At 41.7% G+C, this 20,021-nt stretch overlaps 2 protein-coding genes across 2 annotated transcripts in view; both read right to left on the bottom strand.

Moving 5' to 3' along the window:
• LOC140120742 (uncharacterized) overlaps window positions 1–20,021 on the bottom strand; it is a 363,359-nt gene that overhangs the window by 247,483 nt on the left and 95,855 nt on the right. The gene's annotated exons all lie outside the window — the stretch shown is intronic.
• LOC140122959 (taste receptor type 2 member 9-like) lies at window positions 13,860–14,807 on the bottom strand. Its single transcript, XM_072144205.1, has one exon. The coding sequence runs from the start codon at window positions 14,805–14,807 to the stop codon at window positions 13,860–13,862; it is 948 nt and encodes a 315-aa protein (XP_072000306.1).

Below are 20,021 nucleotides of genomic sequence, written 5' to 3' on the forward strand. Positions count from 1 at the left end.
AGTGATGTAATGATGGGTCAGTGTTATCTATATAGAGGTTATTGTACAGATAGGGGGAGGGGATAAGCTGTGACATCATCTATTGTCAGTAGTGATGTAATGATGGGTCGTGTCATCTATATAGAGGTCATTGTACAGGGAGGGGGAGGAGATAATCTGTGACATCATCTATTGTCAGTAGTGATGTAATGATGGGTCAGTGTTATCTATATAGAGGTCATTGTACAGGGAGGGGGAGGAGATAAGCTGTGACATCATCTATTGTCAGTAGTGATGTAATGATGGGTCAGTGTTATCTATATAGAGGTCATTGTACAGGGAGGGGAAGGAGATAAGCTGTGACATCATCTATTGTCAGTAGTGATGTAATGATGGGTCAGTGTTATCTATATAGAGGTCACTGTACAGGGAGGGGGAGGAGATAAGCTGTGACATCATCTATTGTCAGTAGTGATGTAATGATGGGTCAGTGTTATCTATATAGAGGTTATTATACAGGGAGGGTGAGGAGATAAGCTATGACATCATCTATTGTCAGTAGTGATGTAATGATGGGTCAGTGTTATCTATATAGAGGTTATTATACATGTAGGGGGAGGAGATAAGCTGTGACATCATCTATTGTCAGTAGTGATGTAATGATGGGTCAGTGTTATCTATATAGAGGTCATTGTACAGGGAGGGGGAGGAGATAAGCTGTGACATCATCTATTGTCAGTAGTGATGTAATGATGGGTCCGTGTTATCTATATAGAGGTCATTGTACAGGGAGGGGGAGGAAATAAGATGTGACATCATCTATTGTCAGTAGTGATGTAATGATGGGTCAGTGTTATCTATATAGAAGTCATTGTACAGGGAGGAGGAGGAGATAAGCTGTGACATCTTCTATTGTCAGTAGTGATGTAATGATGGGTCTGTGTTATATATAGAGGTCATTGTACAGGGAGGGGGAGGAGATAAGCTGTGACATCATCTATTGTCAGTAGTGATGTAATGATGGGTCGTGTCATCTATATAGAGGACATTGTACAGGGAGGGGGAGGAGATAAGTTGTGACATCATCTATTGTCAGTAGTGATGTAATGATGGGTCAGTGTTATCTATATAGAGGTCACTGTACAGGGAGGGGGAGGAGATAAGCTGTGACATCATCTATTGTCAGTAGTGATGTAATGATGGGTCAGTGTTATCTATATAGAGGTCACTGTACAGGGAGGGGGAGGAGATAAGCTGTGACATCATCTATTGTCAGTAGTGATGTAATGATGGGTCAGTGTTATCTATATAGAGGTCATTGTACAGGGAGGGGAGGAGATAAGCTGTGACATCATCTATTGTCAGTAGTGATGTAATGATGGGTCAGTGTTATCTATATAGAGGTCATTGTACAGGGAGGGGAAGGAGATAAGCTGTGACATCATCTATTGTCAGTAGTGATGTAATGATGGGTCAGTGTTATCTATATAGAGGTCATTGTACAGGGAGGTGGAGGAGATAAGCTGTGACATCATCTATTGTCAGTAGTGATGTAATGATGGGTCAGTGTTATCTATATAGAGGTCACTGTACAGGGAGGGGGAGGAGATAAGCTGTGACATCATCTATTGTCAGTAGTGATGTAATGATGGGTCAGTGTTATCTATATAGAGGACATTGTACAGGGAGGGGGAGGAGATAAGCTGTGACATCATCTATTGTCAGTAGTGATGTAATGATGGGTCAGTGTTATCTATATAGAGGTCACTGTACAGGGAGGGGGAGGAGATAAGCTGTGACATCATCTATTGTCAGTAGTGATGTAATGATGAGTCAGTGTTATCTATATAGAGGTCATTGTACAGGGAGGGGAGGAGATAAGCTGTGACATCATCTATTGTCAGTAGTGATGTAATGATGGGTCAGTGTTATCTATATAGAGGTCATTGTACAGGGAGGGGAAGGAGATAAGCTGTGACATCATCTATTGTCAGTAGTGATGTAATGATGGGTCAGTGTTATCTATATAGAGGTCATTGTACAGGGAGGGGGAGGAGATAAGCTGTGACATCATCTATTGTCAGTAGTGATGTAATGATGGGTCAGTGTTATCTATATAGAGGTCACTGTACAGGGAGGGGGAGGAGATAAGCTGTGACATCATCTATTGTCAGTAGTGATGTAATGATGGGTCAGTGTTATCTATATAGAGGTCACTGTACAGGGAGGGGGAGGAGATAAGCTGTGACATCATCTATTGTCAGTAGTGATGTAATGATGGGTCAGTGTTATCGATATAGAGGTCATTGTACAGATAGGGGGAGGGGATAAGCTGTGACATCATCTATTGTCAGTAGTGATGTAATGATGGGTCGTGTCATCTATATAGAGGACATTGTACAGGGAGGGGGAGGAGATAAGCTGTGACATCATCTATTGTCAGTAGTGATGTAATGATGGGTCAGTGTTATCTATATAGAGGTTATTATACATGTAGGGGGAGGAGATAAGCTGTGACATCATCTATTGTCAGTAGTGATGTAATGATGGGTCAGTGTTATCTATATAGAGGTCATTGTACAGGGAGGGGGAGGAGATAAGCTGTGACATCATCTATTGTCAGTAGTGATGTAATGATGGGTCCGTGTTATCTATATAGAGGTCATTGTACAGGGAGGGGGAGGAAATAAGATGTGACATCATCTATTGTCAGTAGTGATGTAATGATGGGTCAGTGTTATCTATATAGAAGTCATTGTACAGGGAGGAGGAGGAGATAAGCTGTGACATCTTCTATTGTCAGTAGTGATGTAATGATGGGTCTGTGTTATATATAGAGGTCATTGTACAGGGAGGGGGAGGAGATAAGCTGTGACATCATCTATTGTCAGTAGTGATGTAATGATGGGTCGTGTCATCTATATAGAGGACATTGTACAGGGAGGGGGAGGAGATAAGTTGTGACATCATCTATTGTCAGTAGTGATGTAATGATGGGTCAGTGTTATCTATATAGAGGTCACTGTACAGGGAGGGGGAGGAGATAAGCTGTGACATCATCTATTGTCAGTAGTGATGTAATGATGGGTCAGTGTTATCTATATAGAGGTCACTGTACAGGGAGGGGGAGGAGATAAGCTGTGACATCATCTATTGTCAGTAGTGATGTAATGATGGGTCAGTGTTATCTATATAGAGGTCATTGTACAGGGAGGGGAGGAGATAAGCTGTGACATCATCTATTGTCAGTAGTGATGTAATGATGGGTCAGTGTTATCTATATAGAGGTCATTGTACAGGGAGGGGAAGGAGATAAGCTGTGACATCATCTATTGTCAGTAGTGATGTAATGATGGGTCAGTGTTATCTATATAGAGGTCATTGTACAGGGAGGTGGAGGAGATAAGCTGTGACATCATCTATTGTCAGTAGTGATGTAATGATGGGTCAGTGTTATCTATATAGAGGTCACTGTACAGGGAGGGGGAGGAGATAAGCTGTGACATCATCTATTGTCAGTAGTGATGTAATGATGGGTCAGTGTTATCTATATAGAGGACATTGTACAGGGAGGGGGAGGAGATAAGCTGTGACATCATCTATTGTCAGTAGTGATGTAATGATGGGTCAGTGTTATCTATATAGAGGTCACTGTACAGGGAGGGGGAGGAGATAAGCTGTGACATCATCTATTGTCAGTAGTGATGTAATGATGAGTCAGTGTTATCTATATAGAGGTCATTGTACAGGGAGGGGAGGAGATAAGCTGTGACATCATCTATTGTCAGTAGTGATGTAATGATGGGTCAGTGTTATCTATATAGAGGTCATTGTACAGGGAGGGGAAGGAGATAAGCTGTGACATCATCTATTGTCAGTAGTGATGTAATGATGGGTCAGTGTTATCTATATAGAGGTCATTGTACAGGGAGGGGGAGGAGATAAGCTGTGACATCATCTATTGTCAGTAGTGATGTAATGATGGGTCAGTGTTATCTATATAGAGGTCACTGTACAGGGAGGGGGAGGAGATAAGCTGTGACATCATCTATTGTCAGTAGTGATGTAATGATGGGTCAGTGTTATCTATATAGAGGTCACTGTACAGGGAGGGGGAGGAGATAAGCTGTGACATCATCTATTGTCAGTAGTGATGTAATGATGGGTCAGTGTTATCGATATAGAGGTCATTGTACAGATAGGGGGAGGGGATAAGCTGTGACATCATCTATTGTCAGTAGTGATGTAATGATGGGTCGTGTCATCTATATAGAGGACATTGTACAGGGAGGGGGAGGAGATAAGCTGTGACATCATCTATTGTCAGTAGTGATGTAATGATGGGTCAGTGTTATCTATATAGAGGTCATTGTACAGGGAGGGGAGGAGATAAGCTGTGACATCATCTATTGTCAGTAGTGATGTAATGATGGGTCAGTGTTATCTATATAGAGGTCACTGTATAGGGAGTGGGAGGAGATAAGCTGTGACATCATCTATTGTCAGTAGTGATGTAATGATGGGTCAGTGTTATCTATATAGAGGTCATTGTACAGGGAGGGGAAGGAGATAAGCTGTGACATCATCTATTGTCAGTAGTGATGTAATGATGGGTCAGTGTTATCTATATAGAGGTCACTGTACAGGGAGGGGGAGGAGATAAGCTGTGACATCATCTATTGTCAGTAGTGATGTAATGATGGGTCAGTGTTATCTATATAGAGGTTATTATACAGGGAGGGGGAGGAGATAAGCTATGACATCATCTATTGTCAGTAGTGATGTAATGATGGGTCAGTGTTATCTATATAGAGGTTATTATGCATGTAGGGGGAGGAGATAAGCTGTGACATCATCTATTGTCAGTAGTGATGTAATGATGGGTCAGTGTTATCTATATAGAGGTCATTGTACAGGGAGGGGGAGGAGATAAGCTGTGACATCATCTATTGTCAGTAGTGATGTAATGATGGGTCCGTGTTATCTATATAGAGGTCATTGTACAGGGAGGGGGAGGAAATAAGATGTGACATCATCTATTGTCAGTAGTGATGTAATGATGGGTCAGTGTTATCTATATAGAAGTCATTGTACAGGGAGGAGGAGGAGATAAGCTGTGACATCTTCTATTGTCAGTAGTGATGTAATGATGGGTCTGTGTTATATATAGAGGTCATTGTACAGGGAGGGGGAGGAGATAAGCTGTGACATCATCTATTGTCAGTAGTGATGTAATGATGGGTCGTGTCATCTATATAGAGGACATTGTACAGGGAGGGGGAGGAGATAAGCTGTGACATCATCTATTGTCAGTAGTGATGTAATGATGGGTCAGTGTTATCTATATAGAGGTCACTGTACAGGGAGGGGGAGGAGATAAGCTGTGACATCATCTATTGTCAGTAGTGATGTAATGATGGGTCAGTGTTATCTATATAGAGGTCACTGTACAGGGAGGGGGAGGAGATAAGCTGTGACATCATCTATTGTCAGTAGTGATGTAATGATGGGTCAGTGTTATCTATATAGAGATCATTGTACAGGGAGGGGAGGAGATAAGCTGTGACATCATCTATTGTCAGTAGTGATGTAATGATGGGTCAGTGTTATCTATATAGAGGTCATTGTACAGGGAGGGGGAGGAGATAAGCTGTGACATCATCTATTGTCAGTAGTGATGTAATGATGGGTCAGTGTTATCTATATAGAGGTCACTGTACAGGGAGGGGGAGGAGATAAGCTGTGACATCATCTATTGTCAGTAGTGATGTAATGATGGGTCAGTGTTATCTATATAGAGGACATTGTACAGGGAGGGGGAGGAGATAAGCTGTGACATCATCTATTGTCAGTAGTGATGTAATGATGGGTCAGTGTTATCTATATAGAGGTCACTGTACAGGGAGGGGGAGGAGATAAGCTGTGACATCATCTATTGTCAGTAGTGATGTAATGATGGGTCAGTGTTATCTATATAGAGGTCACTGTACAGGGAGGGGGAGGAGATAAGCTGTGACATCATCTATTGTCAGTAGTGATGTAATGATGGGTCAGTGTTATCGATATAGAGGTCATTGTACAGATAGGGGGAGGGGATAAGCTGTGACATCATCTATTGTCAGTAGTGATGTAATGATGGGTCAGTGTTATCTATATAGAGGTCACTGTACAGGGAGTGGGAGGAGATAAGCTGTGACATCATCTATTGTCAGTAGTGATGTAATGATGAGTCAGTGTTATCTATATAGAGGTCATTGTACAGGGAGGGGAGGAGATAAGCTGTGACATCATCTATTGTCAGTAGTGATGTAATGATGGGTCAGTGTTATCTATATAGAGGTCATTGTACAGGGAGGGGAAGGAGATAAGCTGTGACATCATCTATTGTCAGTAGTGATGTAATGATGGGTCAGTGTTATCTATATAGAGGTCATTGTACAGGGAGGGGGAGGAGATAAGCTGTGACATCATCTATTGTCAGTAGTGATGTAATGATGGGTCAGTGTTATCTATATAGAGGTCACTGTACAGGGAGGGGGAGGAGATAAGCTGTGACATCATCTATTGTCAGTAGTGATGTAATGATGGGTCAGTGTTATCGATATAGAGGTCATTGTACAGATAGGGGGAGGGGATAAGCTGTGACATCATCTATTGTCAGTAGTGATGTAATGATGGGTCAGTGTTATCTATATAGAGGTCACTGTACAGGGAGTGGGAGGAGATAAGCTGTGACATCATCTATTGTCAGTAGTGATGTAATGATGAGTCAGTGTTATCTATATAGAGGTCATTGTACAGGGAGGGGAGGAGATAAGCTGTGACATCATCTATTGTCAGTAGTGATGTAATGATGGGTCAGTGTTATCTATATAGAGGTCATTGTACAGGGAGGGGAAGGAGATAAGCTGTGACATCATCTATTGTCAGTAGTGATGTAATGATGGGTCAGTGTTATCTATATAGAGGTCATTGTACAGGGAGGGGGAGGAGATAAGCTGTGACATCATCTATTGTCAGTAGTGATGTAATGATGGGTCAGTGTTATCTATATAGAGGTCACTGTACAGGGAGGGGGAGGAGATAAGCTGTGACATCATCTATTGTCAGTAGTGATGTAATGATGGGTCAGTGTTATCTATATAGAGGTCACTGTACAGGGAGGGGGAGGAGATAAGCTGTGACATCATCTATTGTCAGTAGTGATGTAATGATGGGTCAGTGTTATCTATATAGAGGTCATTGTACAGATAGGGGGAGGGGATAAGCTGTGACATCATCTATTGTCAGTAGTGATGTAATGATGGGTCGTGTCATCTATATAGAGGACATTGTACAGGGAGGGGGAGGAGATAAGCTGTGACATCATCTATTGTCAGTAGTGATGTAATGATGGGTCAGTGTTATCTATATAGAGGTCATTGTACAGGGAGGGGAGGAGATAAGCTGTGACATCATCTATTGTCAGTAGTGATGTAATGATGGGTCAGTGTTATCTATATAGAGGTCACTGTACAGGGAGTGGGAGGAGATAAGCTGTGACATCATCTATTGTCAGTAGTGATGTAATGATGGGTCAGTGTTATCTATATAGAGGTCATTGTACAGGGAGGGGAAAGAGATAAGCTGTGACATCATCTATTGTCAGTAGTGATGTAATGATGGGTCAGTGTTATCTATATAGAGGTCACTGTACAGGGAGGGGGAGTAGATAAGCTGTGACATCATCTATTGTCAGTAGTGATGTAATGATGGGTCAGTGTTATCTATATAGAGGTTATTATACAGGGAGTGGGAGGAGATAAGCTATGACATCATCTATTGTCAGTAGTGATGTAATGATGGGTCAGTGTTATCTATATAGAGGTTATTATACATGTAGGGGGAGGAGATAAGCTGTGACATCATCTATTGTCAGTAGTGATGTAATGATGGGTCAGTGTTATCTATATAGAGGTCATTGTACAGGGAGGGGGAGGAGATAAGCTGTGACATCATCTATTGTCAGTAGTGATGTAATGATGGGTCCGTGTTATCTATATAGAGGTCATTGTACAGGGAGGGGGAGGAAATAAGATGTGACATCATCTATTGTCAGTAGTGATGTAATGATGGGTCAGTGTTATCTATATAGAAGTCATTGTACAGGGAGGAGGAGGAGATAAGCTGTGACATCTTCTATTGTCAGTAGTGATGTAATGATGGGTCTGTGTTATATATAGAGGTCATTGTACAGGGAGGGGGAGGAGATAAGCTGTGACATCATCTATTGTCAGTAGTGATGTAATGATGGGTCGTGTCATCTATATAGAGGACATTGTACAGGGAGGGGGAGGAGATAAGCTGTGACATCATCTATTGTCAGTAGTGATGTAATGATGGGTCAGTGTTATCTATATAGAGGTCACTGTACAGGGAGGGGGAGGAGATAAGCTGTGACATCATCTATTGTCAGTAGTGATGTAATGATGGGTCAGTGTTATCTATATAGAGGTCACTGTACAGGGAGGGGGAGGAGATAAGCTGTGACATCATCTATTGTCAGTAGTGATGTAATGATGGGTCAGTGTTATCTATATAGAGGTCATTGTACAGGGAGGGGAGGAGATAAGCTGTGACATCATCTATTGTCAGTAGTGATGTAATGATGGGTCAGTGTTATCTATATAGAGGTCATTGTACAGGGAGGGGAAGGAGATAAGCTGTGACATCATCTATTGTCAGTAGTGATGTAATGATGGGTCAGTGTTATCTATATAGAGGTCATTGTACAGGGAGGGGGAGGAGATAAGCTGTGACATCATCTATTGTCAGTAGTGATGTAATGATGGGTCAGTGTTATCTATATAGAGGTCACTGTACAGGGAGGGGGAGGAGATAAGCTGTGACATCATCTATTGTCAGTAGTGATGTAATGATGGGTCAGTGTTATCTATATAGAGGTCACTGTACAGGGAGGGGGAGGAGATAAGCTGTGACATCATCTATTGTCAGTAGTGATGTAATGATGGGTCAGTGTTATCTATATAGAGGTCATTGTACAGGGAGGGGAGGAGATAAGCTGTGACATCATCTATTGTCAGTAGTGATGTAATGATGGGTCAGTGTTATCTATATAGAGGTCATTGTACAGGGAGGGGAAGGAGATAAGCTGTGACATCATCTATTGTCAGTAGTGATGTAATGATGGGTCAGTGTTATCTATATAGAGGTCATTGTACAGGGAGGGGGAGGAGATAAGCTGTGACATCATCTATTGTCAGTAGTGATGTAATGATGGGTCAGTGTTATCTATATAGAGGTCACTGTACAGGGAGGGGGAGGAGATAAGCTGTGACATCATCTATTGTCAGTAGTGATGTAATGATGGGTCAGTGTTATCTATATAGAGGTCACTGTACAGGGAGGGGGAGGAGATAAGCTGTGACATCATCTATTGTCAGTAGTGATGTAATGATGGGTCAGTGTTATCTATATAGAGGTCATTGTACAGATAGGGGGAGGGGATAAGCTGTGACATCATCTATTGTCAGTAGTGATGTAATGATGGGTCGTGTCATCTATATAGAGGACATTGTACAGGGAGGGGGAGGAGATAAGCTGTGACATCATCTATTGTCAGTAGTGATGTAATGATGGGTCAGTAATATCTATTTAGAGGTCATTGTACAGGGAGGGGAGGAGATAAGCTGTGACATCATCTATTGTCAGTAGTGATGTAATGATGGGTCAGTGTTATCTATATAGAGGTCACTGTACAGGGAGTGGGAGGAGATAAGCTGTGACATCATCTATTGTCAGTAGTGATGTAATGATGGGTCAGTGTTATCTATATAGAGGTTATTGTACAGATAGGGGGAGGGGATAAGCTGTGACATCATCTATTGTCAGTAGTGATGTAATGATGGGTCGTGTCATCTATATAGAGGACATTGTACAGGGAGGGGGAGGAGATAAGCTGTGACATCATCTATTGTCAGTAGTGATGTAATGATGGGTCAGTGTTATCTATATAGAGGTCACTGTACAGGGAGGGGGAGGAGATAAGCTGTGACATCATCTATTGTCAGTAGTGATGTAATGATGGGTCAGTGTTATCTATATAGAGGTCACTGTACAGGGAGGGGGAGGAGATAAGCTGTGACATCATCTATTGTCAGTAGTGATGTAATAATGGGTCAGTGTTATCTATATAGAGGTCATTGTACAGGGAGGGGAGGAGATAAGCTGTGACATCATCTATTGTCAGTAGTGATGTAATGATGGGTCAGTGTTATCTATATAGAGGTCATTGTACAGGGAGGGGAAGGAGATAAGCTGTGACATCATCTATTGTCAGTAGTGATGTAATGATGGGTCAGTGTTATCTATATAGAGGTCATTGTACAGGGAGGGGGAGGAGATAAGCTGTGACATCATCTATTGTCAGTAGTGATGTAATGATGGGTCAGTGTTATCTATATAGAGGTCACTGTACAGGGAGGGGGAGGAGATAAGCTGTGACATCATCTATTGTCAGTAGTGATGTAATGATGGGTCAGTGTTATCTATATAGAGGTCACTGTACAGGGAGGGGGAGGAGATAAGCTGTGACATCATCTATTGTCAGTAATGATGTAATGATGGGTCAGTGTTATCTATATAGAGGTCACTGTACAGGGAGGGGGAGGAGATAAGCTGTGACATCATCTATTGTCAGTAGTGATGTAATGATGGGTCAGTGTTATCTATATAGAGGTCACTGTACAGGGAGGGGGAGGAAATAAGGTGTGACATCATCTATTGTCAGTAGTGATGTAATGATGGGTCAGTGTTATCTACTTAGAAGTCATTGTACAGGGAGGGGGAGGGGATAAGCTGTGACATCATCTATTGTCAGTAGTGATGTAATGATGGGTCAGTGTTATCTACTTAGAAGTCATTGTACAGGGAGGGGGAGGGGATAAGCTGTGACATCATCTATTGTCAGTAGTGATGTAATGATGGGTCAGTGTTATCTATATAGAGGTCATTGTATAGGGAGGGGGGAGGAGATAAGCTGTGACATCATCTATTGTCAGTAGTGATGTAATGATGGGTCAGTGTTATCTATATAGAGGTCACTGTACAGGGAGGGGGAGGAAATAAGGTGTGACATCATCTATTGTCAGTAGTGATGTAATGATGGGTCAGTGTTATCTATATAGAGGTCATTGTACAGGGAGGGGGAGGAGATAAGCTGTGACATCATCTATTATCAGTAGTGATGTAATGATGGGTCAGTGTTATCTATATAGAGGTCATTGTACAGGGAGGGGAGGAGATAAGCTGTGACATCATCTATTATCAGTAGTGATGTAATGATGGGTCAGTGTTATCTATATAGAAGTCATTGTACAGGGAGGGGGAGGAGATAAGCTGTGACGTCATCTATTGTCAGTAGTGATGTTATGATGGGCCAGTGTTATCTATATAGAGGTCATTGTACAGGGAGGGGAGGAGATAAGCTGTGACATCATCTATTGTCAGTAGTGATGTAATGATGGGTCAGCGTTATCTATATAGAGGTCATTGTACAGGGAGGGGGAGTAGATAAGATGTGACATCATCTATTGTCAGTAGTGATGTTATGATGGGCCAGTGTTATCTATATAGAGGTCATTGTACAGGGAGGGGAGGAGATAAGCTGTGACATCATCTATTGTCAGTAGTGATGTAATGATGGGTCAGTGTTATCTATATAGAGGTCATTGTACAGGGAGGGGGAGTAGATAAGATGTGACATCATCTATTGTCAGTAGTGATGTAATGATGGGTCGGTGTTATCTATAATATTATTTATACTAATAATAATTATAATAATCTTTATTTATATAGAGACATCTTTTTCCATAGCACTTTACAAATTATCAGGAACATATAAAAATAAAATAAATCATTGCGTAGTGAAAACATTGTCATATCGAACAATAGGGGTGAGGGCCCTGCTCATAAGAGCTTACAGTCAATGCGCTTATAGTGCATGGTTCGAAGTAGAAAAGAGAATCTAATATCACTGGCAGATCGAAGAGCACGGGTAGAGTGATAGATGAGAGATGAGAGATAGGGAGGTGCAGCATTGTGCAGAGCTTTGTGGATGAGGGTTATTATTTTAAACTGAATACTTCACTCTGAATCACTGGTGTTTTTCCTCTTCTATTAAAATAAAAATGGAAAAACACATTCATTTGGGTATTTGTAAAAAATTTATAAAAATATAAAAAAAAATGCTTGAATCAAATAAAGATATTAAAAGCAATTTGAAAAACAAAGGTTTTTATATAAAAACATGCCATCACGCAGCTGAATTGAGCAAATTGAGCACTTTAATAGTAGAAAATTAAAGAAAAACAATGAATCATTTTGTGACTTTTATTTCTGTATGTTAAAGAAAGATTCAGTTTCTTCTTATCGATTACTTATATAGAAATTGACAACTACTACATCCTATTTACAGCATATTATATTCTGTCGTCTATTATAACAAGCAAGTTCTGACATTATTTCAATAATATCTACTAGTTGAGTTCACTATAAGATTAATAGATAGACGATACACACACAAATATTTCTGTAGGGGCTCTTAGTATAAAATGGTGGGGACCCAGTTGGTTATGGTCCGGTTTATAGAGGATTTTAACTTGTATGTCCGTATTTTTTGTGGAATATTTGCATATTCTGCGCAGAATGTTGGGCCTATTGAGTGAATTTTGGTATTTTTTTTATCTGGTTACAAATTGCGAACATATCCTGGATGGTCCTGGACATTAATACAAAGTTCAGCAAATTCTGCTTCCACCAAAGCAGTTTCTTTGATCGTTAGAGGTCCAGAAAGCGTAGGGCTTGAAGAAGTGAGGTCCTACAGATCTTACGTTCTGTGGTATGATAAGTAAAGGAAGTCTGTGAGTCCTCCTTCCCCTGCACAGTAAGAGAGAAGGTCTTTAAGTCCTCCATCCCCTGACCATCTGCTTCCTCCACTTAAAGATGTTGAGTTTATCTTCGCAATGTAGAATATGGCCGCCCAAATTGATACTCAAACTATCCTGTTTCATAGCTTTATGTCATGTTTACTAGGAGCAACTGCGTGAAGGCATGAATCTGGATTTTTTTTCTCAAGGTCCATAAATATCACAGGCAATCATTATTAATCCCACAATAATGGACCAAAAAGTTGCCAGGAGTATGTAACATAGTATGTAGCATCTGAATACCTTCCACATTACTACTGGGTTAATATTTCTCACGCCTCATCAAACACATTAGGGCCTATTCACTTAGGGACCGCATTTCTGTCGAGTATTTGCTCCGCATTTAACAGGGGTTTTTGGTGCATCCGATCTGATTTTGGTGCAATCATGCCGACTTTCATGCGACACAAACCGAGGGGGCGTGGCCGGCGGACAACCCAACTGATTCGGAGTAAGAGGAGGATTTAAAATGTTGTGGCGCAACACATGCACTTAAATACACCGGGAAGAAGAAGGTGAACTCCGGGACCTGATCGGGGAGGCGACACATGCAGGATATCGGGCGCACGATCTTGGTGAATCGCGCTGGACTTCATCCTCGTCGGACAGTCCGGATCGGGGATCGCGACAGGACCGGGTAAGTAAATGTGCCCCATTATCTCATTCCATCAGAGATCTCTGTATCTGTTCATTATGAGAAGTATCATCTGTATAAAGATAAAGATTTACCTAACAGGTGTAACAAATGAAATTGTGCGTGCATTGTTTCCGGGTGCATTGTGGTGAAGTCTTTATTGTACACATGAAATAGACCAGGCATAAGATGTTCTATAAAGATGAAACATTTTGTGTTCATGAAGCCATTTTTCACAACCCTCGAACAGGTTCTTACACTTAATGTTCATCTGGTTCACTAGAATTGGGTTCTTCTCGCCTGAACAAGCAGTTGCTGAGACGGAGGAGGACCATAGAGTAGCTCTTCTTCAAGGTTGTTCTTGCATAGGTGATGTACATGGAATGTAATATTGCACATATCATCGCCAAAAAGTAATAAAATCTAGACTCTAGACGTTTAGTATATCCATCAGCTATATTTAAGATGATATAGAGGACACATGTGAGAAAAGAGACAACGGTGAACTTTATAGCCTTAAAATAGGCTTTAAGAGAACTTGTTGAGTGTTGGGTACATCTCATCCGCTGTATGTGAAGAGCCAGAGAGGTGATAAGAAGAAGTGATGACAGAAAACATGTAAGAAAGGGGAAAATATTCAGTACGAGTTCTAGAACACCAAATGCTACATCAAGACTACAGTCACCATACACACACCCTTGGGTTGAATTCCCAGACTTCAAAAAATATCCTATGGATATGCTTATTGATGGTAAACCAGTGGAAACCAGGATAACGGCAATGATGATGAAAAAGATGTTTTTCACAATGTTCTTCTTGATCCATAGAAAGATGACATTGTGAAGGGTGACAATCTTGAAATACAAGGTGACAGAGAGTAGAGTGGACAACCAGATGGAGGTTAGGATCGTGGAGAGTAGGACAATATCATTTATCATGTCAATAGAAAGTGGAGATATTTCATCTAAGAAATTCAGAAGAACATCTATTTGGATGACACATTGTAGCAACAACTTTGATATCACAATGGAGATGATGACTTGGTCGGATGTAGATATGGTTCTTTTTTTTCTCCAGTCTACGATGATAACGTTTAGCAGGAACACGTGAGTCATTAGTCCAATGACAAAAGCAATTTCTGTCGAAATAATGAGAATCCAGTTTCCCGCATCCATCGTAGTGTCCATCTCTTCTGCGACATCTATCATTTCTACTGATGGAATTTTCCGGGCTACTGCACATTTACAGAGAGCAATGATAAAAAAAACATAATGCAAATTCCCAATAGCGAATTAGAACACATTTCCATGACAAGTATCTGTTTTCCAAGTCAGTAGACTTATGTGTTACACTAAATGCAAACTCATATCGGATACTAAAAGTATCTTATAACTTATATCCTATATTGGAGGTTTTCGAAGCAATTAGGATAGGGGGCAGGGTCTCGAATTAAATTGCCGAGGCGGGTATAGTGATGATTCTTAAAAAGGATAAGAACCCACTGGAAGTGACCTCGTACCGCCCCATTTCTCTACTTAACACTGACTTAAAAATTTTTGCTAAATTGCTGGCTCTAAGGCTGCAGAGAGTTCATTCTGACATAATCCATAGGGACCAGAATGGGTTTATCCCAGGGAAAAGAACTGGGGACTGTATCTAGAACTGGGGACTGTATCTAGAACTGGGGACTGTATCCAGAACTGGGGACTGTATCCAGAGGCTGTACGTGGCTATTAGACTGGGTGAGGGGGACCTCCGCTCCATCGTGTCGCTTGATGCAGTAAAAGCATTCAACAGGGTGGAGTGGAGATTCCTTTGGAGCATGATGGAAAAATTTAGCCTCGGGGAAGGGTTTATTAATTTAGTCAATGTATGTACGCGGCTCCTAAGGCCAGGGTGCGCGTAGAGGACATTGAATCAGATCTGTTTCCATTTTCTAGAGGTACCAGACAAGGATGCCCTCTGTCACCCCTTTTATTTGCCCTATATATTGAACCCTTGGCGCTTAAAATTAGAAATGAGAACTCTATTGAAGGGGCCGGATGTGGTGGGCATCAGGATAAGGTCTGCCTATATGCGATGAAATCATTATGTACTTACAAAGATCAACTGGAGTAATTCCATTTTGATGCCCTTGGACACAGAGGTAAACGTGTGGGGAAGCAACGAGAGCAGCCTAGCTTAGACACCATGCAACGTCATGGCTTCTGTCTGTCATCCAGACAAAACGCAGGCTAACAGGATGAAAAGTCCCGTGGTTTCTGCTAGCCAAGGCTCTCAGTAACATGTCAGGGGAGAAATAGAATCCACCCCCCCCCCCCCAAGCAATTAGTACAGACTGACAAATCACAGCAAAATGCTGGCTTTCCCCCTCTGAACTTACAATATCTGTATCTGATCTCCTAATTCTCCTTCCCAGAGAAAGACCAGATGCCTACAGTGACCCTAAACACTACAAATCACTTGCACACCACATATAATTAACCTCTTCACTGCCCAGCTGCAGACCTCTCCACTCTCTTGCTCTCCTCTCCATTTTGATTTAACTTTGAAGAAATCCTAAAGGGTTGATAAAGCTCCTAAAAGCCATTTTGAATAATTTAATATCACTTGAGATATGAAGCTGCCCTTAATAAAATTAATTTGGAAATTTCCTTGAAAATAACTGCTTCACATAAAAACTTCTACCATCCTAAAGATACAAAAGAATTTTAAAAACTGTTGCTGACATGTAGTAGACTGTGTAGTATGACTATTTGTTTTAAAATTATAAGAGTTCAAAGTTTAAAAAAGAGCAAATTTTTTATAAATACATCACTCAAATGCTTTGTACAATGTGTCCCGAAAAACAAAAATCTCAAAATCAACTTGGTATATTAAAGTGCTCCAAAGTTATTCCAATTTAAACTGACACATTTTAGATTTGAAAAATGGGTTTGTGTCCATAAGGTCAAAATAGGTTTAGTCCTTAAGGGGTTAAAGCCCTTCTGAAATTGCCCACATTTTGCTCCTTGCACCTCTGTACAGCAGCCTTCCCCCTTCTTCCAGCCTCTGTCAGTGATCCCTGCCATGGCTGTTGCTGGGCACTTCCTGTCCACGCATTGCTGAATACTGAGTGAGAATGTGCGTGTTTGCCCCGCCCCTCTCTCCCTGCACTGCTCGGCTCATCTGATTCTCCCTACACTGCTCCCAGCACTAAGTTTTGTGCTGCCAGGAGCCTCACTAATGTAATAACAACTCTGCACTATTATCTCTCCCTGTACACCCTCAGCTTTCGATACACTTGTATGTAAAAAATAATCCTCCAGAAGCTGCAGGTCTTGATCACAGGAGGGTCCCCTCAGTCATTCGCCTCACACTCGGCAGCAGGAAATGGCAGACAGGAGAGGAGAGGGACAGCATTGATAATGTACACTATGTCCTCTCCAAGTCTCCATTCTGCCCCATGTGCTTAGGATAGATTGGAAAATTTAGATCGTCATTCGATAAAGCCAAATGCTGAGTTGGATTCCACAAGTCAAACTGGTCTGGCTAAATTTAAAACTAATTTTATACCTGCCATTTGTTGGCTTAGTTGTCGAAGAAATTCTCATTTGCATAACTTTGGTTGAACTCAGGCCTAGGTAGCCCTAGAAGCCTAAGCCTTTTCATGACAAACAGACGGTGACTGGAATGAGAGTGCCTGAGACCGACAGTCACCAGAATGAAAGTGCCTGAGACCGACAGTTACTGGAAGGAGAGTGCCTGAGAGCAACAGTCACTGGAATGAGAGTGCCTGAGACCGACAGTCGCTGGAATGAGAGACAGAAAAGTCAGTGCCATATACATAAATATAATGCTGGGACTGCCATCTGCCGGCAGACAAGTCCTTGCATTATATTTATATATGCAAAGTGGTTGTTCCGTTGGATCGGACCAATCTATAGACCGTAAAAAGCAGCACTGGAAAACACAACTTTGCAGCCCACGTACCAGCCCATTTGCACTAAACACACACATAATTCCACAATGATTTTCTGGATAAATTTATTATCTTATTTCTACTGGCAACAGCAGAGGAGGGGGGCCAGGAGCTATGACGGGGACTCAGAGGTTAGAGACAGCAAATTAAAAAAATCATCAAAATGCCATTCAAATCTCCCAAATTTCCTATAAAATATGAGTATCCAAATGTTGTGATTAGCAGACCCATTATTTCAAAAGTCTGTTGGGGAGCAGGTACCAAACTCCCATAAGCAGGGCAATTTCTAGCCTTTTTGCCACCTGCAATGCTGCCCCCCCAAAAAAAATAGCCCTGATCCCCTCCCAGAATCAGTTTTCAGACAAATCAACCAGGCATAGCTCCAACGGGTCACCGATACCTTAACTATACATACTACATATTGCCAATGCTGGTTATCAAACTAGCAGATCAGTCAGTGACACAGACATTAGTTGAATCTAGTAACTTATAGGTGATGATCTGCTTCATCAGGAACAGGACTTCCTCACAACCTTTTTACAGCCGTGAATACTAATGCTAATTAATGCTAAATTAGCCACCAGATGTATACAGCAAATATCCACACTGCACCCCTAAAGATACCACAGTCACTTACAGTCATCTGGATAATATCACCAGGATGACAGTGCTCCTAAAGAATTTATATAGAAAACTACACAATATAATGCTGTATGAACTGTAGAATACAGAAACATATCTTGTTTAATCTCTGAGCTGGTGGCTGAAATTTTTTTATAAAATTCAGGACTTTAAAAATCTGGAAGCCTACATAAACACATTATACACAGAACTACATTACACACATCAACTTGAGCTGGATCACTCGTACACAGCAGCTGGGGGATGGTGCAGCACATGATTACTTCTGCCTCTCAGGGATTACATAATGATTACATTTTTCTTTGGTGTAGTGCATAACTAATGTGAGAGGAAAAGGTCCGGACCAGGCAAAGGAGTGACAGAGCCTCATTATCATAATTTTTTCAGTACAACCACTCAGCTCAGGGATTAAACAAGGTATGTGCCTGCATCAGTGTAGCTACAGCCTTCTCAAGGAATGTTTGGTTCATAATGCATGAAATCAAATAGTAGATATCCTTTAAGAAGGTATGCTTAACACTATCCAAAAGGTAAATTTGACATATAAAAAAACTTGGTCATCACACACATCCAGCATGTTGTCCCGGTGCCATTCTATCAGCAACACCAAGAGCTTGTGTCTCACAGTCATGGAAGAGACTGCAGCATTCATCTGAGCATTGCTATCTGTTCAAATCACACATCTTGGACAACCCCTTTAATATACTACCCCATGATTTTGAAGACAAGTGTCAGGCTCCAGGTGTAGAGGACCCACTGTACCACCGCAGACAATGACATAAGCCTAGACTTGAGATCGGAGTATAAGTGGTATGTGGTTTTCACCAAGGCCTGCCACAAAGCGGGTTGGACTTGTAGGGGTGTGGTACCCCCAGGTAGTTCCACAGGTGCGACTTTGTCCGTGGTGGCGGCCAAGGTGAGGTACAAAGATGTTGGGCAGAATAGTAGTCGGGGATAGGCAGGAGGTCAGGATGGGCAACAAGGGATCAGAGTAGGGGACCTAGCAATAGGTCAAGGCAGGCAGCAGAGGAGCGTAGTCAGGAATGGAACTGGGTTCACAACGCGTGCACAGGGCATAAGAAAAAAGCTATCTCAAAGGCACAAAGCAAAAAGATCTGGCAGGGTGTGCAGGGAGAGTCTGGGTTGTAAAGGATTCTGGGTCTGGCAAGCGCCAATTAACTGTGCACTGGCCCTTTAAACCGCTGAAGCTGTCACGCAGACACAGCCTCTAGACCAGGGGCAGTAGGGAGGACGGATTAGTAGGACCTGCGGGGCACTGGGGCACAGAGAGGGGCATGGGTGAGCCCTGACCCGAGACATGGGTTGCGGGAGCACCCGTGACAACAGGACATGTCTCCCATATTAGTAGATGCTTAATGCAGCCACAACAAATGCTTCTATTACATGAACACAAATATTCAACAGACCTGAACTTTTGTAGTGCTCTCCTAAGGGCTCATATCCAGTCCTCAGTGATACAATTTATAGCAGCAGCAAGGAAATAGGCAGAAATAGTCAATGTAAAGTTGTTTTCTTACAAAAGCTGTGTACAAAGAGAAGGTATAAATAAGCTGTGATATCATATATTGTCAGTAGTGATGTAATGATGGGTCAGTGTTATCTATATAGAGGTCATTGTACAGGGAGGGGGAGGGGATAAGCTGTGACATCATCTATTGTCAGTAGTGATGTAATGATGGGTCAGTGTTATCTATATAGAGGTCATTGTACAGGGAGGGGGAGGAGATAAGCTGTGACATCATTTATTGTCAGTAGTGATGTAATGATGGGTCAGTGTTATCTATATAGAGGTCATTGT

This window comes from Engystomops pustulosus, chromosome 3 (genome assembly GCF_040894005.1).
Source record: "Engystomops pustulosus chromosome 3, aEngPut4.maternal, whole genome shotgun sequence".
In the NCBI taxonomy this organism is placed as follows: domain Eukaryota; kingdom Metazoa; phylum Chordata; class Amphibia; order Anura; family Leptodactylidae; genus Engystomops; species Engystomops pustulosus.